Here is a 26,778-nt window from a genome sequence, read left to right as displayed (position 1 = left end):
TAAATAACCCAATTTTCTTATTTTTCCTTTCAGCAAAAGGTAATTTAATTGATTTAATTAAATAAATTAGTAAAAGATCTCACTGCACAATACAATATTCCAGTGGGGTGTGTGTGTGTGTGTGTGTGTATGCATATATATATATATATTTTTTTTTTTTTTTTTTTTTTGAGACAGGGTCTCTCTCTGTTTCTCAGGCTGGAGCACAGTGTCATGATCTCAGCTCATTGCACCATCTACCTCCCTGGCTCAAGTGATCCTCCCACCTCAACCTCCTGAGTAGCTAGAACTAGATACGTGCCACCATATCCAGATAATTTTGTTCATTTTTTGTAGCCATGAGATCTTACGATGTTGTCCAATGGTATATTTACTGTCAAGGATTATTAGCTGTAGATATGTTTCTATTTATAACTTTGAGTAGCCTTTCCTGGGTTACCTGTGTAGCCTTCTGCATTTCAGCCTAGGGAAATATCTAGTAAGTTTATTAAAAATATATTATTAAGTTTCTATTATGTCACCATGACAGTGCTAAATGCAGATGATACAGTGGTGATTCAGATAGGCATAATCTCTAAGAGACCTGACCTTTTAGTGGAGGAGACAAACAAGTAAACAAACACCTGTGATAAAGGCTGTAAGGAGACCAAATAGCATAATGAGGTGCAAAGTGACATGTGATGCTAATTAGGGGGACAGGAAATGCTAAGAACACATTTCAGGTAATGATAAAGGAGAACATTCTAGCTGTAGGAAGAATTGGTAAAAGAGCATTCCTCATAAAATGCACAATTGTAAAGGCCTTCCGGTGGAGATAGGTTTGGCTTGTTGGAAGAAGAGAAAGAGGTGAATGGACTGAAGTATAATGTGTGAAGTTGTACATGGTACAAGCTGACTGGGGAAACTGGATACACAATAGTAGTTTTTATTGAAATGTTAAGCCCTGGAGTATGAGAAGTTTGGAAAGATCTGCAGAGGATTGTATATTTCTAATTTGGAATTCTGGCAAGATCCTCTAATAGAGATGTCTAGGAAGCGGTTGTTATATAGTTCTGAAACTCCCAGATAATTCTGGGCTAAAAGATATTTTTAGGTCATTAATTATTATGGACTGAATGTTTGTGTCCCCCTCAAATTCATATGTTAAAATACCCTCAATGTGATGGTATATTAGGAAGTGAGACTTTTGGGAAGTAATTAGGTCATGAGGGTGCAATTCTTTTGAATGGGATTGGTGCCTTTATAAAAGAGACACCAGAGATGATTTCTCTCTCAGCCATGTGTGAATACAAAGAAAAGACAGATGTCTGCTAAACAGAAAGCAGCCTCTCATCAGACATAATATCTGCTGGTGCCTGATCTTGGACTTCCCAGCCTCCAAAACTGTGAGAAAGGAATGGTTATTGTTTAACGTGCTCAGTCTATGGTAGTCTATTATAGCAGCTTGAACTGACTCAGATATTCACAAATAGAGATGGTACTTGAAGTGATAGAAGTAGATGAAATGAACAGAGAGACTATGTGGAGTGAGAAGACCAGAGGGCCTGAGAAGGAAATTTGAGGACCATCAGTTTTTAAGAAATGGGTAGAGTAATAAAAACCTATAAATGAGATGAACAATAAATAGCCAAAGGAAGCAGAGAAGAGAGAGTCACGGGAAGAGCAATTTCCGTGTAAGAGAGAACCATTTGCTACATCAAGGGATGAAGAGAGGTCAAACAAGGTAAAGATTCTAGAATGTTCAAATCATTGATGATGCTGGTTTGAGCAGGGCACGTGCAGTGGAAGACACTGGATTACAATACATTTGAGAGATGTGTAAGAAAATGAAGACAGACAGAGGGTTTGCAAGTGTTTGCTCTTGAAGGTCTGGCTGTTGAGGGTCAGGTGTGGAAGTTGAATGTGCTTCATATTTAGGCTGGGGCAGAACAAGGTTTTTATTTTAAATGTTGGAAACTTTGGTCTGTTGAATGATGGAGTCAGTGGAAAGGGTGAAGATGAAGGTAAAGAGAAAGGAGAGGAGAACTGATGTATCAGAATTCCTGAATTCATGAGAGGAGGATAAAATTCAAAGCACAGGTGGAGGAATTGATCCTGGACAGAAGAAACACAGAAGAAATGTTTTATTTTAACAGAATAGAAGGAGAAAAGAAAAATTCATAGCATAAGTAGATTTGTTGAATGAACTTGAAGTCATTTCCATTTTGATGGCTTCCATTTTCTCATCTCTTGAGACTGAGGAGGAAAAAATATGCTTGGAGGTTTGAGGAGAGTGGAGAATGCATGAAATAACCATGGAAAACAAAAGCAACGTTAATAAAATTCCTGAGCATGTAAAGGGCTTCTCTATTATACATGTCATTTTAAACTACAGATGCATCTCCACTTACATCAGGTTATGTCCCAATAAACACATCTTAAGTCCAAAAGTAGTATAAGTTAAAATGCATCTAATGCTGGGAACAGAGCAGATGGTCTCTGACTTACAGTGTTTCTACTAATGATTTTTCAACTTCATGATGGTGCAAAAGTGATACATATTCATAGAAACCTTGTTGTTCATAAGAAGCTTCCTGTGCTCTGATGGGGTTATATCCTGATAAACCTATTATTAAGTCCACCACTTTAAATTAAAGACCATCTGTATTCTACTGCATAATTAATCTGTTGACTCAATTTGGAGAAAGCAGGTAGTAGGCTTTACCCACTATTGGAATTTTGTCAAGGGAATGTAGCAGAAGGACAATGAAGTAGTTCAGGCTATCTATAAGAAAGTTTTTCCTGAAATTGTCTAACCACAATTTACATTCCCTTCCCTGCCACTTGAGCCGGGAATTCAAAGATCAAGGTGTCTGCCAATTCAGTGTCTGGTAGGAGTTCACTTTCTGGTTCACAGATAGCAGTCTTGCTGTGTCTTCATATGGTGGAAGGGGGCTAGAGAGCTCTCTGGGGTCCCTTTTATAAAAGCACTAATTCATAAGGGTCTACATTCATGACCTAATTACCACACAAAGGCTCTGCCTCCTAATACCATCACACTGGGGGAAAGGACTTCAACATAGGAGCTTTTAGGGTACAAAAACATTCAGTCCATTGAACCGGGTGAAACTATATTGACAATTTTTTTTTTTTAATTTATAATATAACAGGCCAGGTGTGGTTGCTATGGCAGTAAGCACCTAGCACTTTGGGAGGCCGAGGCCAGAGGTTCACTTGAGCTCAGGAGTTCGAGACCAGCCTGGACAACATAGTGTGACATCATCTCTATTAAAAAAAAAAGTAATGTTTAAAAAGCAACAACAAAAATTAATATGCTAAAATACTTTATAAATCTTAAGAGAAAGACAACATTTTTCATTGATTTCTCTCTTTCTTTCTTTTTTTTCCCCCACCATGAAGCATCCTGAGGGCTAATGTTGAATAGAACATGCTTTAAAATATGCTAACCTGCAGAATTTTCTCCAAATATTTTATTCTGGTCCCTTTTTTTTTCTAACCCAACCTAATGGGTAAGAAACTTTCGTTTTGGCACATTTCCCAGCCAAGCCAGACTCAGAACTGTATTTTTACCTCTTTGCTGATGCTATTACCCTAGAACAAATGTTCTTCTACCTCTGCATCAGTACTACATATAAATTCTATTGATAATTTTTTAAATTCAGCTAGAAAGATATACTCTCAAAAATCCCTGACAAACTTAAATAAGTACATACTTAATGATGATGACATGTCGAGAGCTTGCCTGGTGAGCCTAATTTTTCTTTCATCCTTTTTTTTTTTTTTTTTCTTTTGATACAGGATCTCACTCTGTTGTCTTGGCTGGAGTGCAGTGGCGTGATTTCAGCTCATTGTAACCTCAACCTCCCGAGCTCAGGAGATCCTTCTACATCAGCCTCCCGAGTAGCTCGGATCACATGTGCACACCACCATGACTGGCTAATTTTTGTATGTTTTGTAGAGATGGGGTTTCACCATGCTGCCCAGGCTGGTCTTGAACTCCTGGACTCAAGCAATCCACTCACCTTGGCTAGGATTACAGGTGTGAGCCACTGGGTCTGGTGCAGGGAGGCTATTTTTAAAGTCTTATTTTAAAACTTTAGTACTTTGATAAATGCAGTGGTTTTCTTTCTATAGCTAATTTGTACTATTTGTATGACTGTTGCCTATCCACTTGCTTATTCTAAAAAAGTTATTAGAGAGCTGGTTCTTGTTCATCTTATCTCATACCATATATATAAAAATTATAAATGGATTTTACTGGTACAGTTAATATAAAACATTTCCCACAAGACCAGATTTAGAATTCATAATCTGCATGTTTGGAGTTTTCAGTGGAACTGTCTTGGTATTAGAAAATCTGGAAGAATAAATTCTTTACATGATCCTCATGTAATGCTTCTGCAATATTAACTGTTTACCTAGGTCTTAAAGGAAGGAGAAAACAAAAACAAATCAAGATTGACATTATTGACAAGTTTCTAAAACACAGATTTTTGGATTGCTTATTAAACTGAGATTACACGTCTATTTTAGATTCCAAGGGAAGAGGACATGTTGCCATGAATATTTAAGACTTGAAATTCTGGCTTGTGGAGGATAGCATGACCTCTTCTCAGATCTGCAGGAATGCTGATGGGCAGATTCAGAAGAGTCAACAATAACTTTGCTCAGACTTGGTAAAAACTGCTTTTGGAAGAGATTCTGTTTGGGAAATTTGTGGGCTGAGTTACTAGTCATCTGTTCCTGCCACAATAACTGTCATCATTGCTTCAAAGCAATGTTTGGCTTGGAGCAGCCCCGAATGAACTGCCTGTCACATGTTGACCACAAAATAAGAAGAATAAATAACTCACACAAACTGATCTGTGGTTGACAGTTGCTTGGTAATACCTACTTGGATGTAAAGAATTTTGCCTAAAATTCATGATTCTGTATTATGAATATTGGCCTTGCCTTAATAATAGAACTCTGAATAATCAATAGATTTATTTGTTTTTAAGACATATTCCTGAAACACACTAATAATAACATGTCATTTTCATAGAGGAAGGTGATTTTTTTTTTTTTTTTTTTTTTTTGCTAAGGACTTAGGATATATGTCTAATTTATCTAAAGAGCTGTGTCAGAATAGTGAATACTTTGACAATGCATTACAATTTTGATATCTGTTTTAAGTCCACACACATCAAGGCACACATGATTCTTCCCCATGGGGGTAAGCACTGATGGCAGATTGGTAGATACTAATGTGGGCCATTTAATTGTTCTGGACTGTTTCCTCAACTAGATGAAATATAGTGTGATGCTCAAATTTATAAATAGAAATATCTTATTCATGCTTCTTCTGTCTTCTCATATTATCACAATTAGTGTGGTATTTTGGTTGAAGATTATTGTTATTCTGTGTATCATGAGATGTTATTGAATATACAATTTATAGTCACACAAAAATATTTTAAGGGCCAGTTTCCAGAATCAGACATATTTAGATACATATCTCTCTCAATCACTTACTAGTAAACTGACTTTGGAAAAATTATATGATGCTTGGGGATCTTTATCTGTAAATTGCAACAATAATAGTATTAACCTCATGAAGGTATTGAGGAGATAATAAATTCAAAGTACTTTGCTGTCAATCAATGATGATGGTCATTATTATTTTTGCTATTATTAATATGATGAACAAAAACAAATGTTAAGTAAACATGACTCACTTATTAGTTCATCTTTAAGGCCAATCTGGAGTTGGAGGTAAGAGCAACCCCTTTGACTTCAATTTTTTAATTTGCATTCAGTATTCTGTACAAAGACATCTATGTCTAAAATCTAAGCTTCTTTCACTTGCCTATGTGCAATTGGAGTCAGAGTCTTAATGTTGTAAAGGACATGCAAGATGAAATAATCCTATCTCTTCTTCTTCCAGCTCTAATACTCTGAATAAGTTAAATTCCCTGAGCCTCTCCTCTGGTTTCTCATCAAAAATATGGATATGAAAATAACTTGCAAGTACATTTTGAAGTTTTAAAACCATAATGTAGAAACTTTTTTTTTGCAATTAATAGGTAATCAATGAAAGATGGCTATTATTGTTTAAAAGTTAGTTTAAAAATAAGAGATTGGAGAACATTTTAAGGATAATATGCTATTTGAAGAAAACATATGGAAGTGATTTTATCAAATATCAAATAATGTTTTTATTATTCTAACAAGACTGGCTACACATCAACATTTCCTAACGTAAGTTTACTGTCTTTTAAGTTTTATGAATAGTGTTTGCAAGATGCTGAATAACTGTCCCACTATTCTCATCATCTCCTGCTGTAATCTTCTCTTTATTTATATTTATTCTCCCATTATCTATTTTGAGAAATGTTTAAAGATTTGGAGGAGAACCACATCTAAAACAGCTGGACATACTTTTCTTGAAAATATCTGATTATTATACTGGTAAACAGACTGAAAGTTTGATGAAAAAATCTCATGAATGACTATTACAGTGCAGGCTGTCATTAAAGAGGAAGTATGACTCATGTAGAGAGAATACAGAAAAAAATAATTTATATCTTTAAAGCATGTTGTAAGGCTATTTAGGCAGTGGCAACAGCGATGAGTATTTACGTCACACACAAAAAATGATTTGGTGAGAATACTCTCTCTGTATCCAAAGTTTGATTTCTTAGTATAACACAAGATTTTTAGGGCTGTATTTAGGTTTTATGATCAAATCAAATCAAATAAATATATTATAGGCCAGGTGAAGATGGATGCATGGAAAATAGGGTCCTTAGCTACTCAGGAAGCTGAGGTAGAAAGTTTGCTTGAGCACGAGAGGAGGAGGTTGCAGTGAGCCAAGATCATGCCACTGTGCTCCAGCCTGGGTGACAGAGCCAGACCCTGTGTCAAAAAAAAAAAAAAAAAAAAAAAGAAGAAGAGAAGGTTAGAAGGGTTTTAGTGTTTAGATGTAGACCTACAAAATATTTTCAGTGTAGATGTACAGAAAGAAATGGAAAACAGGGTCCCAGTAAGTGAAAAATCCATGTACCCACAACAATTAAAAATAATTAAAAAAAACCAGTCACAACAAAATTCTATCATTCCATTAAACAAATAAAAACAAGTGAAAATAGGGGTGGGCAATTATTGCTGACTTTTCTTCTCTGCAGCAGATTTTTAACGTCAATTAACCTGTTTATTTCTTAGAACAATCCTGCAAATTATGCATTGTCATTTTCATTTTGCTAATAAGGAAACATGAAATTTGAAGAAGTTAAGAAATGAGGCCAAGATTTATACATTCATTCAACACTATTGTAGGTGTGTGGGCAACATCAATGGACAAAAATAGATACAAATCTCTACCTTCACGAAGCTTACGTTTTAGCAAGAAAACAGGTCACAAACGATAAGTATACTGTATGATGAATTGGGAGGTAATAAGTACTATGAAAACAAAAAGAAAAGCAGGCAAAGGGGGATTGGAAATCTTTGGATGGGAGAGGGTTTGCACTTTTAAATAACATTGGATAAATCTCTGTGAGATGATGACATCTGGGTCATCTGGTTCCTGATGTTGAAGATATGAGGGAGTTACGTGTGTGGTGGTCTGGGGGGAAAGCATTTTAGGCAGAGGAGCCAGTAACCTAAGATGGGACCATACCTGGCATTGGCATGTTGGAGAAGCAGCAAGATCAGTGGGGCTGAAAGAGAGACAGCCATTAGGAGAGAAGAAATCAGAGTTAGGGGGAGGAGATGCATAACAATTGAAGGTTTGTAGACCATTGTAAACACTTTGGTTTATAATGAGAGTAAAATGGGGACTAATGGCTGGTGTTGAGCTGAGGAATGACATAAACTGACATATGACATGTTTTAAAGGGATCACTCTGGCTGCTGATTTGAGATTACTCAGGGAAGGGAGAGAACAATGATAGAGGCAGGGTGAGTAGCTAAAATGCTAATACAGTAATCTAATGTAAACATGAAGGTCACTCAGTCTAGGGTGGCTGCAGTAAAAAATCATAAGAAGTAGCTGAATTCCTGTTGTCATTTGAGAGTAAACAGGATTTCCTCAGAGATTTTGCTTGTGAGAAAAAGAGAGGAATCAAGAACAACTTCATGATTTTTGGCCTGAGCAACCCTAAGGATGAGGTTGCCATCAACTGAGAAGGAGAAGGCTGAATGTGGGGCAGATTTTAGGGAGAACAATAGTTCAGTTTGGGACACACTGAGTTTGACATGTTTATTAAATACGCAAGTTGAGATGTCGAAAAGGCAGTTAGATAGATGAGTCTGGAGAGACGTCTAGTGAGGAGAAGTACATTTGGGAGCTATCAACACTGTGTTTAAAACCATGTGACCAGACGAAATTACTAAAGGAGTGAATGTTGATAGAAATAAACAGAGAAAAGTAGAACACTTGACAGAACTGGGGAAAATAGGTTATTTCATGACATTATTTAGAAGCATCCCTTTTCACACTATGATATAAAAGTTATAGAAATATAGGTAAGCAGATCACCTTCATAGAAAAAATTTTCAAAATTCTGAACCTGACCATTTTACAGGCCTAGAAGAAGTGCTTTTAGGACATCAACTGTATTTCTTAACCTTTGGGCAAAAATCCCACAAACCCATCCAAACTGCTGGACATGCTTTTCTTCTAAATAACCTAATTCTCCAATATAACACCCATGGATGGCATAGAAACAATACTAGGGAAGGTGAGCAAGTCAATTGTAGGTATTTTCAGCATAGTTCTTCCAAATGTTGACATTAGAGTTTGTACATAAAATATGTTCATTTTATTACAGGAATCTGAATATCCTATTATTCTGAACTCTTAATAATTTCTTGATTACTTGAAAACTAAGTGTAAGGTTTTCTTCAACTTCTAAACTCCCCTGGTTGCATGAAAACTAATTCCTTTATCATTCTTCATATGACCTATTCACCTAAAATTATATCTTATGAAACGTATATTACCAATATAGTTCTTTTAAATAAAGCATTAAAATCCAAAGTTATATCCTGATCCACTTTGGGGGTGGGGTGCTCCAAACAGTATGGCTCTTTGAATAATGATCATTTTGTAATATCAATAAGGTAGCGATCACTTATTAATGATCACTACTCTTAGGCAGCAGAATATCTCATGAAGCTTATGGAACACGATTATATGCAGGAAATGTTCCTTTCCTCCATATGCTGTGGGTGGAAAAATTTGTTAGTGGATACATCTGTAGGTCCACAATACAATGCTAAGTGATGCTCACTTGAGACAATGCTTTTCTAATAAAAAAAAAATCCATCAGGGCCTGGTGCAGTGAGGTGGGGTGGCTCAAACCTGTAATCCCACCAATTTGGGAGGCTGAGGCAGGCGGATGACTTGAAGACAGAGTTGGAGACCATCCTGGACAACAAAGCCAGAGAGGCTGTCTCTTAAAAAAAAAAAAAAAAAAAAAAAAAATTAGTGGAGCGCAATGGCTTGTGGCTGTTGTTCCAGCTACTCTACCAGGAAGACTGAGACAAGAGGATCTCTTGATTGCCCAGAAGTTCAAGGTTGCGGTGAGCTATGATTGTGCCACTGCACTTCAGCCTGGGCAACAAAGTGAGATCCTGTTGCTTAAAAAGTAAAAATTAAAAAATCAATCAGGCATACATTCAAGAGATAATAGGATAACCTTATCTGTTATCTAAGGGCTGCATATCCAAGTAATGGCTACTTCTTCACAAGGATGAGGGCAACAGCATTTTGCTCTCCTAAGGCAGAGACCATATCTGGCTCAGATATGTAAACATCACTAACTTTGAATCTCTGGTAAATTTCTTTCAAGATTTATAACTCTAAGTAAATCTCTTAATATAACTGAGTTTCAGATTCTTCATCTACAGAAGTGGAAGGATGACAAAACTTGCCCAGGAATGTGGTGAGGTCCACAGGAAATAAGGCCAGTGAAAGCTTTTTTGAAACTGTCAAGTTCTATACACATGTTAATTATGTAACCGATGTTAAAAATAGTATTACCTGTATGACTATACTGTCAGTAATTTTGACCAATTTAAGCTTGCTCAGAAAGGTAAGGCTTTTAGAAATTGGAAGACCCGGAGATGAAGTTGGATGTCTGGATTCCAGGCAAATGATGAAATGACAGAAAATGTGTTTTGTTCGCTTTGACCCAAGAAGGTCATTTGTTGTTCTGTTGTTGTTTGTTGCTAGTGGTCAAAAGCTGACCCTAAGCAATCCCAGCTCCTTGAAAGGTTTTTTTCTTTTTGTACCAACACTATCATTCCCGCCCTTCGTCCCCAACTCCTTCAGTCCCCTAAGGAGTGGGGGGGGGGGGGGCACGTTTCTGCTCCGTAACCCCTCCAATGCCTGAAGGGGACGATGCCGTGACGTTGCTCTGTCGGGACACCTCTTCCCTCCCACGCCGGCGGTCGCCAGGTTCCCGCGCGGCCCGCGCTGTCCCCGCAGCGGCCCCGACCGCGGCGCGCCACGGCGCAGGCTCAGTGGCCCGAGCAGGCGCGTCAGCCGAGCTCGGCGGTGGCGCGGGCGGCTGGGACGCAGCTGCCTCCGCTCGGCGCCCGCTGCACCCCCAGCAGCCACTGCCACCTCTGCCGGGAGCCTCCACGATCTCGCCCGGCGGTTGTGGGCAGGGGCGCCTCCGGGTAAGTGCCAGGAGCTCCACTTAGGAGGAGGAGACGCAGGGTGGGGCGGCGACGGTGGTCTGGGGATGGGAATAGACGCCTCTGCAGAAAGAGCGGGTCAAGCCCGGGGCGGCGGAGCGCGAGGAGCACTGCGGCGTGCAGGGGAGGAGGCGCGCTGCCCTGCGCGGGAGAGGGGAGCTGGGCGCCTGGCCGCTGCAGCCGGGTCCCCGCTGCGGTGGCGCCCGCGGAGACGCTGGTGGTGGAGGGATGCAGAGGGCCGGGGTAATTAGGGAACGCAAGGTTGGCCAGGAGTGCTCCTTGCGTTGTTTTGTTTATGAGGATCCTCCTGTCTATGCAGCTGTGCCCCTTGAAAAGATTGGGGGTGAGGACAGAGCAGAGTGTTGAATTTCTCTGTCGCCCCCTTCGAACCGTTAGGAGGCCCCGGCCCTCCGTTTTTGGGAGGCAAGGAGGTAAAAGTGGGAGAAGTACCTGCTGCTGGGGGCAAAGGTGTCTGGAAGCAGGTGCCGCTGTCAGATGGGGGAAGGGAGCGTCCAATTCTGTAAAGTTGCCAGAGGAGAACCTTGTGTTGTTGCTGTTGGTCTGATGAGCCCCCCTGTTGTCTTCAATTTAAAGTACCCAGGGAGAAGCCCCTCTGGCTTGCCTCGAGTATGTGTTAAAGATAAATATGGGGGGAAGAATCCTGAGGGAAAAAAAGATGAAAAACATGCCGTAAGGAGAAGCAAATTGATGAGGGTGAGATGGGTATTAAGTTAGCGTTGAAGAATATGACAGGTCTTTTACTCTGCAGAAAACAATGAAAGAGAAACAATTTATAGTTTGGAAATGAAGGATGCAGAAGAGGTTGAACTTCTCTAGTGTCAGTAGAGGCTTAATTATTTTTTATTCATCAGACTCTGGCAAGAATATAATTCTAATTTGAGCGTGAAAAAATTATCAACATATAGCTAGGACGATAATTTGAAAAAAATGTAACAACACTTGTTTTATTTCATATAATGTTACCTAGAATTTCTGAAGTAATCTTTCTGATGGTAAATGTTAGTAGCAAATAAGTAGGAAAGCTTTAAAGCTAACTTAAGAGGCACCTTTTTGGGTCAAAGAGGTAGCTTGCCAATTTAATGTGTTTAAATAAAAAAGCAATGAATTTTGAATGTGAAACTCTTTGATATTAATTTTTTCTTTTTTTTGTCAGGTTTTTAATACTTAGAATTGTCTTTTTCTTGAAAATACATTGTTTTTGAAAAACTATACGTAAGAACTTCAAACAAAATAAAAATTTAAAAAGAAAAAGATACTTCCAGTGTACTAGCCCAAGATAATAATTTTAACGCTATGTTAAAGCATGCTTCCAAGTATCTTTCTAAACATATTTTTGATATACTGTGCAATTCAATATCAATTTATAATTTTGTGTAGCTGTAGAATCAGAAATTTTATACAGTAACCTATAATATCTCATTGGCGGTCTTGTTTTCTATGTGCCATTATTTAAATTGACTTTTATTGCTATATAAAAGAGACTTTACAATACTACATGAAAAATACTAAATATGTTGTGAAATATTACCACGTAGGACTGAGCAATGAGGATTTGATGTACAAATGTACTTGCCTTTTGGGTAGTAATGATTATATTCCTTAAAGAAACAGTCATATAGTTATCGTTTGCTTCATATGTGTAAACATTTTCTTGTTCTCTCTTGTAGATCGATCTTCCGAAATTTAAGTTTTCAAGATGAAGTTTTTATTGACAACTGCCTTTTTAATTTTAATTTCCTTGTGGGCGGAAGAAGCCTATTCTAAGGAAAAGTCTTCAAAGAAAGGAAAGGGGAAAAAGAAGCAGTATCTATGCCCATCGTATGTTCTTCATGTCTTATATTCTTATATGGAGAAATGTTATTGCGTGTTTTGTAAAAGTAAGGTGGTTTATGAAGACACACATCAACAAAACTTTTCGTATCACAATATATATCCATCTGTTGCAGAGACAGAAAATGATAGGGTGAAGAGAGGTTTAGAATGTGAGAATTAATTCCCAGTGTTCAAGGTGGTTTTATAGTTTTCTTTTTTTTTTTTATCATGCCATAGGTTTATATAATTTTTATACATTGTTTTCAAAAGCAAAAAAAGTCACTTTTTTTCTTATGCTAAATGTGCTGTGCAACTTTAATTGGATACTGATATAGTGTGTTTTGGGCAAATACCAGTTCAAAAAGTTTTTATTAAAAAAAAAACCCTAAAATATTTAACAATATTTTATTTAAAAGTCAGATAGGTAACTGTGAACTTAAGGTCAATTTATATGTATGCAAGGCAAAAGGAAATTCATATGATAGATCAATTTTCTATTTTAGTAATTGTAAATAAGTTATATTAGGAAATTAGGATATTTTGTAGAAAGCAGGTCATTAAATTTGAAATTGCTTGAAAACACAAATTCTAAATCCAACACATCCACCACAAAAGACAGTTTTGTGGTGTGGAGTCTTTTTTTTTTTATAGATGAAGTCTTGTTCTGTCACCCAGGCTGGAGTGCAGTGGCACAATATCTGCTCACTGCAACCTCCACCTCCCGGGTTCAAGCAATTCTCCTGCCTCAGCCTGCCAAGTAGCTGGGATTACAGACTCCTACCACCATGCCCAGCAAATTTTTGTATTTTTTAGTAGAGACGGGCTTTTGCCATGTTGACCTGGCTGGTCTCGAACTCCTGACCCCAGGTGATCTGCACGCCTTGGCCTCCTAAAGTGCTGGGATTACAGGCATGGGTCAGCACACCTGGCCAAGTATTTTTTTTTTAATAGGAAAGATTAACGTGACTGGTCAATGAAAGTAAAATAGAGCAATTGTATAGTATATAAGTAAACAACTTTCTCAAAATATAATGTGCTTTTAGGTAATAATGCAATATATGCAGTGATTTGGAACAAAAGTTAACTTTCTATTACAGGTCATCTTCAATTAATATTTATCACATGTAATGTTGATCATAGATAACATTTTATTCCAGCATCATTATTATTTAAAAAGAGATTATTATGGTTTTACAGATGTTCCATAAGAGATAAGGTACATTTTGGGAAGTATATTTTGTAAAGACAGGACACTAGAATTTGTATTTTGTAATAGGTGTTTGTATGAATTTGTGAGAGTAAAATTCTGGAGACAGTATCATGATTCACATAATGTCTAGCACTAAATTAAGCTCCATTTGAAGGGATAGTTCCTGATGTTCACCCTTAATAGTCCTGCTTATTCTAGTGCTGCAGCACAATCTGATGTCAGGGCCAAATTTCTGGGTATATATGACACAGTGGCCCTGAATTATGTTTGTGTTTCCCTCCTTGGCCATCTGCCTAGCTGGGTATCAACTGGGAACAATGGAGGCAGGTTCAGGAATAACCACAATCTACAATCATCTCAACTCTTCACTGTTACGGTTTTTGTGCCACAAGCTGGAGATTAGTATTTTAGGGAACCGGACATTGTCAGGCCTTAGTCTTCCCAAGCGAAAGGACACTTCTTCGTGTTTTAGATATTCTTTCTATTACTTTTTCTTTGATGAATGTTGGCACATTAACACAAACTGTTGTCTGTGTCGTATAGTCACCGTAATTCTATGTATGGAATCAAGCCATCTTGGGTTTCTCTGTATGAGGAAGCTGATAAGGCTCTTGTTCTCCCAGTACACCCACCCCCCGTCCTACATCAAATGTCATAATCAAATTATTCTGAAGATGGCAACAGCAAATCTTATAACTACCATATATATTATGAGAGTATTTTAGAGGACATTCTCTTTTCACAACTACATTATTAAATAGCTTTATGTGTAGACTGTATATGCTTATGGTGTGTATAGTTATTTAAGACAGATTTTCAAAGTGAAATGTAGTAAAGAGTACAACAGTAAGAGTTCTCTTCTTATGAATATGACATCTTCAAGTGGAAGACCCAACATATACCTGTTAAGCCCATATCTCAGCATTTTAGATATGTTGAGTAATTTAGATATGTTGCGATAAAATTGAGAAATTTTATCTTTGAATTTTTATATTATAGGTTTTATTTTTAAAAATTATGAGACTAGATCAAGCTTTATGAACAGTTGTGATGTGATGCTGCCAGAAGTCTGGCTTGTTAAAAGGTGGATGTACCTTGGAGAGCTAGAGTTGTGTATTTTTCATTTGCACATTTTGTTAAGAATTCTGATTTGATTATCACTGAATTAAGAACTTCAGAAGACTAGGGTTGTCCCTGACTATGATTGGATCTATCATATCAAATTTCTTTCAGAAGTCTTGATTAAGAATTTGAGCTATAATAATGAGCCGTGAAACAATATGCAAATTGTGTGTATCTTAGAGAATGATCCAGTTTGGTTAGCCCGTGTAAGTTGCTTATTTATTTAACATCTTGACTAAGAGGAATATTTAAAACTACAAAACCCAGAAATCAAGTACAGATTACCCTAATATTCCTCAGGATGGTGAAATTCTTGCCCAGTGATGTTTTCATTTGTTTACACTTTTTTTTTTTTTTTTTTTGAGTAGGGTGGATGAAGCAATGTGGGTGCACAGACATAAGCCGTTCATGTGCAGCAATCCAGAGTGAAATCTTCCAGTTTTACTGTTATTACAACATTTCCCCCCAAGAGTGTAAAAAGAGGAAACATGTTTTAAAATGTAGGAGAAATAAAGACTTGAGTTCCTTGATATTCTAGGATTTAATATCGATGCTGAGCTTGAGTCAGATCATAAACTTTTCTTGGACTCTTTGCTGTTTCTTTTCTCTAACCTGTTGTTTTTTTGATATGTAAGTGAAGCACTAGTACCAGATTGACAAAGTGTCTGATAAATTTGCTTCCAAAAACTTTAGAAATTTAATATGTATTAACAAATAAGAAATAAACTTTAAATTAATAAAAATATTTTAGATAAGTCCTTGGACAGTTACCTTCTTATTTTACAGCTTACATTTGACATTGCCTTTAATCTTTTGGTCTTTCCTCTGACTTTTCATTCTACCTGAGTGATTTTGTAGAAATCTATGGTTGTAGTTACCATCCTCCTGAGTCTTTATGTACAGCTCAGATCTCTCTAAAGAGTGCCACACCCATACATCCACCATTTCAACTTGACCGTCCCATTATGAAACTCAAATTTAGCTTGGAATGATAAAACCTGTACTCAGAATCATGTGAATAATACAATGAATAATCACTGTATAAAGAGTGGTTAACTCCTCTTCTCACCAGATGACACCATTTCCACCTTTTCATTCATACTACAATCCTAGGGATCACCTTAGACCATCTCTTTCTACCTTAGCTTCTCAAATTCAGTAGTCACCAGAATTCATCAATTACTATCTCTGGAATACGTCTTACATTTTCATTCCCATGTGGGACATTGCTTTAGCTACTCTTTCCCACCCTCTTCATTGACTCCTTTTCAACCTTCCTGCTTCTTACCTTCCTCCATCAATTCATGTGCCACACTGACCTTACTGTGTATTTTCCCAATAGTGTCCTTCGTCTAGTCAGGTCGTGTCAATATTGAGAGCACTTTAAGGGACACCACAGTGTTCTAGATAAGGTGGAAATTTTTTGGCTCCACGCACAAGGTTCCTGATGAACTGGCCTCTGATACCTCCAGCAGTATCTTCCCTATCCCGACCCCTGCCCCTGCCTAAGCCTCACACACATCAACTCTCATACACCCGTGCTCTTTCACATCTCTGCAAGTGTTCTTCCCTTTCCCTGAAATGCCAATGCTTTTCTTCTTTTTAGTTAACCTGTGTCAGTGGGTCTCATCCAAATTCATGGCTATAACTGCCACTTATTGTTGATTTCTATGTCTGTATATACAGCCCTTACCTCTCTGAAGAGCACCACACTTATACATCCAACATTTTAATCTGATTGTTCCATAATGACCTCAAACTTAACTCAGACTCAAACCCTTCTTTGGGAAATCTTCTTTGGGAAATCTTTCCTAATCCTGACAATGAGATTTAGATAATCACATTCTGTGCCCCCACAGTTCCCCAATTGCCACTCATGTTTATAATATAGTATGATAATTATTGTAATTGTTGGCTTTCCCCACTAGATTGTAAGCTCCTTGAGAGCAGTGTCTTGATTAACTTCATCACCAGAGAGTGACATAGTTCTTGGTGCAAAATATACATATAATACAAATTTATTTAATGAAGTGAATAAAAACCTAAAGATCTTTGACTATCTCTTATTAAGTCATTATATCTGGATTTTGTTAAGTTACCTGAAATTGACTGATATGATCCCTATGGAAAATTTAGAAATATGGTCTCAATATAAGGATAACTAGGTGAGTTAGCAGCTAGGTAATTAGTGGAACATCTTCATCCTGGATTATGTTACTTGGTTCAGTTTTGGCCTCATCATAATCAATTATTTGTCAGTGACTGAAATAAAACTATACAGAGAAAAAATCCAAACTGAGGTTATGTGATACTCAGACATGTAGTGAATATGTGAGACAGAATTAGGATCCAATATGATCTTGAAGGGCTAAATGAGATTGGTCTAACACTGTCGAAGAATAAATTGCACTTTGGTCTAGAAGCCACTTGGGTAAGTAGAGGATGAGGAAAAACATAGCTTGGCAGAGCACATTTGGGAAAAATATTACATAAGAATTATCAGGCAAATGAATAGTGTTTAATATATATATACACATACACACACATACATACAATTTAGTATTTTAAGAAAGACATTCTTAAAATTAACATATTCTTAACATAAAATTAGTAAAATAAATACTATTTATTTTAGTAGTAAAACTATTTTACTAATTTTATGGTAAGTATGTTACATAATGGAAGTATTTAAAGCAAGGTTTACAGAGATTTCTACTCTGTGCTAGTGCAGAAATATTTTCAGGAGAGAGAAATAATAATAGTAGAAGTAATTAAAATCATGTCATATTAAGAAGAGCTGAAGGAACTGAGATACTTGAAAATTGTCTCCAAAGTTTTAAAAAACTGTGATGGTGATGAGAAAGTAGACTTTGTTGCTTGGCACCAATAATTAAAACCAGTACTAATGAATAGAAGCTACAGGGAGGGATATTTTTGACTCCAAGTTAAGAACTTTCTAAGAGTTCTGCCTAGATGTAATTGATTGGGAAGGGATGTAGTGAAGTTCATGATAAGTGGAGGTACGCAGGCACGTGGGATAATTACTTGGTGGGCGTATTTTAGAGAAAGTTTGAGCATTAGACAGGCGGTTAGACCAGAGGCTGATATAATCTGATTTCAACTTGTGCAGTTTTTAAGATTCAGTGATTCTAATATATCATATTTGAATACAGCTTTATCATTTTCTAATAGCAAAGTGACCCATAGAGAATTATGTTTTAAAAATTTTATCTTGATCTATCTGTATACGTATATCTTTATTTTAGGGGAATTCACTTAGAAGGCTCTAGTACATAAGATAAATATATGTTGGTGTGTGTTAATAATAAGGATTTAAAAACCTTATGATTAAGTTTTGGTATTTCATGAATAATATTTTTTAAAATATTTCTTTCAAACCCAGAAAAACTTTTCTCTTTTCTGACCTTAGCTGTAATAGTAAGAAATATATCAAACTACTATAATTTTCAAGAAATTATGATCACAGGATAACAAATATAATGATCTAATAAATGCCTGCCATAATTTATAAGGCTTAGTTTTATGGTTTTATATTTGTAGATACATCATATATGGAACTAGAACATATTAAAATAAACTTTCAGATTTTTTGATTGAATAACAGTGATTAAAAACCAGAACTCCCTCAACTAAAAATGAAACTGAATATTATTTGCCATTTCTATTTTTGCTCATAGCAGACATAATAAGCACTTTTTAACAATTAACTTGGCCAAGCTATACAACTCCTTGTCACATACTACATTTATTTTTGCCACCACTGTTAGGGAAACTTCTATCTTTTGTTGAAGACTGTTTGAATTTCAAACATTTGATAGCTTACAATAAGTGAAACTAATATGTTTGAAAGTTGCATTTGAAATATCACCTCTTTTCTCCCATTTTGGTCCATACTTATATCTTAGGTCTGGAAAGCTTAATAACAAGCCCTTAAGTGTTGAGGGCTGCTATTATTTATAGTAGTGTTAGTATGTATTATCCTACCTTCTAAATTATCTTTCCTTCAAGCTGTTGGCACTCTAGCTTTAAAATAATTGCATAAATAACTTTTAGTTTTTATTCTCGTTCTGTGTGTATATTGAGAAAATGTGATTTCTTTCTGTTAGTTTTTTCATAAACTAAAAATTGTGTGTGCATATGTAAATGGTTTGATGCTGTTATGAGATTTTTTTGTCTCCTTCAGAGAGAGATTGTACCATTGAATGATAGCATTCTTGTACTTCAGTCTGCATGTACTAAGAAGGGTAGATTACTGTTGATTATTCATTGATAATTCAATGCCACCATATACTGACTGTTATATTAGCCATCTTCCTATTCTGACTCTTTTGTCTCCTTTATCTTCTATTTGTTAATAGACAAAATAGATTTTAGTATAATTCCAGTTTCTTACTTCCTAGTGGAAATATTCAAGACAAAGACATTGGCCAAAAGATGAAAGGCTGATTGGAAAAGGATATGCGTAATCTATAAAATGGATACTATGGAAAATTGCCTGTTATTACTGTTACATAGCTAGATTGAATTTTTCACTGATGTTTAGTTATGTATTTTCTTATTACCTATTGAACAATTCAATTTTAATGGCATGCTGTTATTTTGCAATCAATTGAATTGATCTTCTTTTTCCAAAAGGAAATCAGCATCCTTATTATTCCAGTTACCCAGGCATGAAGCTTAAATGGAATCTAACATTCTCTTAAAACAATCTCCTGTATCTGCCATGTTCAATTATTTTTTCACTGCATCTGCTCTTACCATTATTTTATTTTCCTCTTTGGAGACAGGATCTAATTCTGTCACCCAGGCTGGAGTGCGGTGTTGTGATCATAGCTCATTGCAGCCTCCAACTCTTGGGCTCCAGCAATGCTCCTGCCTTGGCCTCCTGAAGTACAGAGATTCCAGGCATGAGCCACCATGCCCAGCCAACTTTATTTTTAACATATATGTTACTATATCTTCCTAGTTATTCACCCTAGCTTTTCTATCATTACTATCCATCTTAACATGCCGTCTGTATTTTCATCTTTTTTTTTTTTTTTTGAGATGGAGTCTTGCTCTGTTACCCAGGTTGGAGTATAATGGCACGATCTCGGCTCACTGCAACCTCCGCCTCCTTGGTTCAAGTGATTCTCCTGCCTCAGCCTCCTGAGTAGCTGGGACTACAGGCATGTGCCACCCCACCTGGCTAATTTTTCATAATTTTAGTAGAGATGGGGTTTCACTGTGTTAGCCAGGATGGTCTTGATCTCCTGACCTTGTGATCCACCCACCTTGGCCTCTCAAAGTGCTGGGATTAGAGGCGTGAGCCACTGTGCCCAGCCTGTATTTTCATCTTGTTATTCTTATGTTTAAGAACTTACAATATCTTATTACTGGATGGTTTTTGAACTCCAGTACATACTTCTTACCTCGATTTTCAAGGGCCTCCCTAACTTATATTTCTAAATGTATGTGAAACAATTCTCTTATATTTTGTATGTAGGTATGTATATATGCATGTATGTTTTTAGAGACAGGGTCTTACTCTGTTGCCCAGACTGGAGTTCAGTGGTGTAATCATAGCTCATTGCAACCTCAAACTCCTGGCGTCAAGTGGTCCTCCCACCTTGGCCTCCCAAAGTCTTGGGGTTACAGTTGTCAGCCATACCCAAGCCTACTCTCTTATTTTGGGAAGACTTATCTGCCCTTGTTCCTAATCTTCCCTTGCTATTAGGTATGCTTGGACATGTTTATGTTTGGAATGACAACTTCTTGCTTAATATATCTAGGATTTACTAGTCCCTCAGAGCTCATCTTAGATATTACTTTGCTTTATAAAACATTAAAAAAAGGTTTTAGCTGAGAATAAGATTAATCTGAATTAATAGTGTTGTGACTTATTAATGCTTTGATGTCTTGGATATTGATAGAAAGACAATGTTTAGAAAGAGAAAAGTATTAATCTCATGGTGAGTATATTACCTGAAGCATTATGTTGAGTTCTGGTTGCCATAATTTATGAGAGTTAGAATTACATGTGAGCTTGTTTGGAGAATCACAATCGGTATTTGCACGAATGTGAAAGTCTGTTGTGCTGTTCGATTAATTGTAATGTGCATTATTTTCTCTAAAGAATAGAAGAGTAATTACCTTCTATTTGAGATGTTGTCGTATAAAATGAACTAGACTTTCATTGTCTGACTCCGAGTTACAGAATTAAGACCAAAGAGAGAAACAGAGGAAGATAAATTCAATTAAAGGAAGATATAGAACTGTCCAAAGAGAAAATGGGTTTCTTTAGGAGCTTCTTTGTTGCTGGAGTGACTGAACATAGCTTGGGTAGGGACACGACCCAAATAACATCAATGGGAAGTTACGAATATTTAAAAATTCTTTTTATGCCCCAAATCTCATGGGCCTATGATTAAAACTGAAATTAAACTCCCTGTTCTTGATATCTCGGAATCCTTTCTGTACATACTGGATGTTTTGACACCTGGTTAGAATTAGTTCTTTATACAATGATGTCTTTTATTTTCTGGTTGAACTCTATTGTGTAGTTTTAACTCTTTAACTAAATTGTAAGTACCTGAGATGAAATGGTTATATATACTTTTATATCCTGCCCTACTTCAAAATTGTTTGCATAAGAGCTCCATTTATGCTTGCTATTTCAAAGGAAATTAAATGGGTAGTTGATGATATAGACAAATCCTAAATTAATCTTTTGATGGGTTAGTGGTTCACTGGGACTGTGTTTAGATGTTTAGAGGTAAAACGTGTGTTGTTTAAAATTTACTTTTAAATTTAAAATTTACTTTTAAAATGTCTACTAAATCATGATGGCAAAGGCATTTATAAGAAGATAGCAGAAAGAACACCACTGTGTCTCCTTTAGCACTTTTGCTAATTGATTGTATAACTTTCAATAAGTCACTTAATCTGAGTCTCAGTTTTCTCATTTGTATAGTGAAAAGTTTGATCTCAGTATCTCCTAATTTTATTCATTCATTAATTTATGGCAGCCATATCTTTTATGATACAATACGGTTTTGTTTACAATTGCTTTTGTAACTTTATATTCAGGGTTAACTACTTTAGTGTTTTGTTGGTGCTTTCTGTTTCCCAATTTTTAACCAGTCAAGCCTGACCAGTGGAAAAATAATACACAAAATTCCATTTTTTAAAGAAGTTAACTCCAAAGGGAACCTAATTTCAGAGTTGATTTATCAAAACGTAGGTATTTAACTGAACTCCAAAGTAGAAGAGTAAGGTGTGAGGAAGGTGAATTGTCTGCATTCTTAGCCTACCAAATTTTCACAGATTAAGGAATTTGACTTACTGAAATAAGGCAAATAATTTCTGTAATACAGTAAAAAAAAGTGTATTTGCAAAAGTCTCCCATATTTTCCTTATGCTGCTACCTGAAATAGACATATCATTGCTCTGCTAAAGAGAGCTGAGGTCCCTTTATAAATGAATTCCTTTACCATGGGTATTTTATGGAAATTTACACTTAGAATTCATGAAGCCAATTATTCAAATTTATGTACACACAAATGGCTCCTCTGAGAAATGATGTAAATATGAAATAATATTTCTAGAGCTCTGATTGGAATAACAGTGAAACACTTATTAAATTGGTAATAAAATATGTTGGATACTTTGAGACATTTGACATTTATTAGTCCTCATGTAAGAAAACAATAGTAGGAGTTTACTGCTCCTGGGCTGAAATCTGAGAATAACCTAATAGAAAAGGCTTACCTATTAATGAGTGGATGTGTGGTGTTCTTTGTATCAATGTTTAACTCTCAGTGACACTATGGGCATGGCTAACAGAATAATCTAAAGGTCTTATTGCAACATTGTTTAATATTCTCTATCCATTCTATTTTTATGTGTCTGGAATCTCTATAATATTTTTGACTTAATGGTACAAATGTAGATGTTTTCAGTGATCTAGAATCTTGGTTGATTTATTTTGATCTAATCTTGGCTAAGTCTTCATTTTGGTTCCACATTCTTTTCCTTACCCCTCAGAGGCTCTAAATTTCTCTCTCTACATTGTTTCTGTCTTTTATCTTGTTCCTTTCAGTGTTAGCATAAAATTTTAACTTTTATTTTAAAGGAAAACAGTACAAGTCCTTGGATGGGAACCCCCTCAGTCTTTCTAGATTTTCATTCTAAAGCTACCTGAGGCATCATCCTTCCTTTTCTCCTTTTCTCTTGATTTTGCAAAAAAATGAATTTTTTTTTTTAATACCATCTCATCCACTGTCTTCTGAGATGTACCTCTTAGCTTACTCTGCTCTCCTATGTTTTAAAGCTTCTTCTTTTTTTTGGCTCATTTTTCCTAAGTGCTTACAAACTTATTAAAGAGTCACCCACCTGGAGAAAATATATATAGTTTTTATATTCCTATTTTATTAACCTTGGTTTTCCCCTTTGTTAATTACCATGTTTCTTCAACTAGTAGGATAAAATGGCCTATACTTTTTGAGCTCTAATTCACTAGTTCTTTTCTTCACTTACCTTGAATTTCCTTAAATTACCAAAGGCATGCAACATTATTGCAACAAATGAAACAATATGTACCACTTAATCATTCTATTAAGACTGACTCCTGACACAATTCTACTTTTACTAAAGATTTGGGCTGGGCGCCAGTGGCTCACACTTGTAATCTCAGTACTTCTGGAGGCCAAAGTGGGAGGATCACTTGAGCCCAGGAGTTCGGGACAAGCATGGGCAACATAGTGAGACCTCATCTCTACAAAATATAAAAAAAATTAGCCAAGCATGGGGAGTGGGCACACCTGTAATCCCAGCTGCTTGGGAGGCTGAGGTGGGAGAATCACCTGAGTCCAGGAAGACAAGGTTGCAGTGAGCCATTATTGTGATCATGCTACTGCACTCCAGCCTGGGCAGCAGAACAAGACCTTGTTTCAAAGAAATAAGTAAATGAAGATATGAATTTTATTATTTTAAAACAAATATAGTGACTTTCTTTTAAGTCCTTGTTACTACTCACTAAGGGCTAACTCTCTTCTGTAAACAGAAACAATCTCCGATTTCACCCATCCCACATTTGGCTTCCTGAACTACTCACTCTTGGCTCCTTTTAGCCACCTCTCTGATTACAGCTGATTAACCACCTTCACTGGCTATTTCTTTCTGTCCTTCCTGACACATTGGGTTTTCCAGATATTCATCCTTAGTTCTTTTAGCTTCTTGCTTATCAATTTTCCCCTGGGTAATATCTATTGGTATCTGTGATTGCTTCTATATCTTTACCTCTATATGTAACTTCACTCTTGATTTCCAAGTAATTATTTTCAGCTTCTTACTGGACCTCAAAATTAACATACCGAACATACTAAACTGACTTTCCCAGCTGTATTCCCCATCTCTACACCCAGCCTTTTATGAGAAATGGCAAAAGCATCTTCAAATCCTTCATGCCCTTTCACTTTCATCATCTCATCAATTATTCTGTTTATGGTTCAGAAATGATTCTTGCATCTAGCTACTTCTCCTCATCTCTCCTTTTATGGTCTCTGTCAGGTCATAATCATGTCACCTTGAATCTGTTATTGCAGTACTTTTCTAGATTCCTGAACCTGATCCTGTCCTCTCTACTTGGCTCATCCTCTACAACAGTGGATCTCAAATTGTTGGTCTAAGGTCACCTCTACAACCTGGAGCATGTTTAGGGACACAGAGACCTTTAGTTTATGTGGCTTATACTATTGACATTACATTATTGCAAATGGAAACAGAAATTTAAAAGATTAAACCACTTAAAATAACTGTACTGATATTAACATGAATAACTTATTTTTATGAAAATTAACTACATTTTCAAAAAGAAAAAAATTAATGAGAAGTGGGGCATTGTTTTACTGTAGCAAATCAGTTTAATGGCTGGTTTAATGGAAGACAGCAGGATTCTCATATCTGCTTCGGCATTCAGTTTGTTGTGATGTATTGTTTTGGTTGAAGTACGTGAAGACATTATGACTTCATGCAGACACGAAATTGAAAAAGGGAAGAGTATTTTAATGGCCTTGTAACTGTGAATATTATTCTTTAATGTCATGCCAAAATGTAACCAGTGCTAGTTTCTTACAAGAGAGTTGCAATGTGAAATCTGAAATCAGATCAGTGAACATTTTGTCCTCTGTTGCATTAAAATCAACTAGTCTGTCTTGCACTTTGAATGGTTCTTTTGTCCAGTCGTGATTTTATAACATCATTTGGAAAATATTGATTCTCTGGGTTTTGCAGATTTTCCAAATGTTGACATATTTTATTATACAACATCAAAAAATCACATCTAATATCACTTATGATCTCATTGGAATGTCTATGAGTGTTGGAAAGCTGTCAAACTCATGGTGGCTAATGTTCATTTTAAGATTCCAATTTTTGTTTGGAAGTTCACATTTTATCACTGGCAACAAATAGAGTAGTGTTTCTCAAAGTTACAGGTTCTCTTCATTCACTTTTGAAAAATATTTTCCCAAATATTCAAATCTGAGTTACCACAGTTTTTCTATGGTGTTGCATGAAAATGGCTTTTCATGGAAAATGTCTATCTAGTCAATCTATCTATTAAATCTATTAAGCTCAGTCTATCTAGTAAGTCAGACAATCACTCTATCTCTACATGTAACTACACTTGTAATTTTCAAGTAATGTTTTTGAAACAATTATAATAGTTTGGCGTACAGCACAATGATTTATAGGTACTCTCCATTTTGTCACACAACATTAAAAAGATGTTAAGTTTCACCATTTAATAAAATTAATTTTTTTTTAAATCTTAAGGAACGTTGCTTTGGAAACTGTCTTAAAATTCTCATTTTTTTTCTGCTAGTATATGACGTTGAACAATGCAATGGCTATTAGTACCTTTAAGTATTACTTTCTTGATTTCTGCTAAAATACCAACAGTGTTTCCCACCATTGCTTTTTGTACCATCAGTGCACATGTCAACATAGTGGAAAAAAGTAACATTTTTTTATTACTGTAGTAAAAATAGTTTTGACTCTGTGGACAGTAACAGAGTGTGTAACACTGGGTAACACTCCTCAAAGTGTTGTCCACAGACTGCCTGCAAGTGTTTTGGGTACCTTCAGGAGCCTGTGGTTGTGGACCACACTTTGAGGACTGTTACTCTATAGTGTCAACATGAGTGATGCTCATTGTATATCCAATCACTTACTTCATTGCTTGTGGCCCACCTTTTCTCTTTTCAGTTCTGCTGTGCACTTCCAGTATCTTCTCTTGCCGTGCTGCACTTCTTGGTGCTCCTGGGCAGCCTGATCTCTTCATGACACTATTCTGTTGTCTATTCTTTAACTTCTTCCTAGAGTTTGTCCTATCATTTTCCTCCTTAATCTGTTACATCCCTCCTTATCCTTCTAGTCCCAGCTAAGTCAGCTACTCTATGAACTCCCTGCCATTAACATTATACAAAATCAAATACTATAAAAATTCAATAATGAATACATTTAAGGTGAAATTGGTTGAATTAATATGGAGCAGAAAGTATAGGATTGAAAATTTAGGAGACTTGGGTTCTAGTTGGTTCTGTTACTGACCAATTGTGCATCCTCAGATGATTCTGTTTGGGATAAGTGTCCTGATCTTTAAGATAAACTCATTAACAATATGATTTCTTAGGGTAATTGAGATAAAAGTTTATTCTGGAGTTTTAGTAGGTGGAAGTGGTATTTTTTGGGTAAAAAGACATAGGTTCTACTTTAGAATAGATCATTTAATACATTTGTGACGTAGAATAAGTGATCACTTTGCTTTTCCAAGATTTTTTCTTATCTGTAAAATGGAAATAAGAATCTCTACCTATTTCACAGAGTTTCTCTGATAGTATAATTTGGAATTATATGTAAAAGCT

General features: G+C 36.2%; 1 protein-coding gene across 2 annotated transcripts in view; it reads left to right on the top strand.

Annotated features, from left to right (window-relative positions):
* Nucleotides 1-10,519: 10,519 nt before the first annotated feature.
* Nucleotides 10,520-26,778, top strand: part of LOC105488622 (glycine receptor beta) — a 95,711-nt gene continuing 79,452 nt past the window's right edge. The window contains exons 1-2 of one of the 2 annotated variants that reach the window (XM_011752843.2): nt 10,520-10,668; nt 12,375-12,525. In XM_011752843.2, the coding sequence (XP_011751145.1) occupies nt 12,404-12,525 (122 nt within the window). In that variant the 5' untranslated portion in view covers nt 10,520-10,668; nt 12,375-12,403. Of the gene's footprint in view, nt 10,669-10,898; nt 11,118-12,374; nt 12,526-26,778 lie in introns of those variants that run through there. The other variant, XM_011752844.2, reaches the window with a different exon arrangement.

The sequence above is a fragment of the Macaca nemestrina genome, chromosome 3 (assembly GCF_043159975.1).
Source record: "Macaca nemestrina isolate mMacNem1 chromosome 3, mMacNem.hap1, whole genome shotgun sequence".
NCBI lineage: Eukaryota > Metazoa > Chordata > Mammalia > Primates > Cercopithecidae > Macaca > Macaca nemestrina.
The sequence above is the reverse complement of the archived record's forward strand: the minus strand, read 5'-3'. Positions and strand labels throughout refer to the sequence as shown.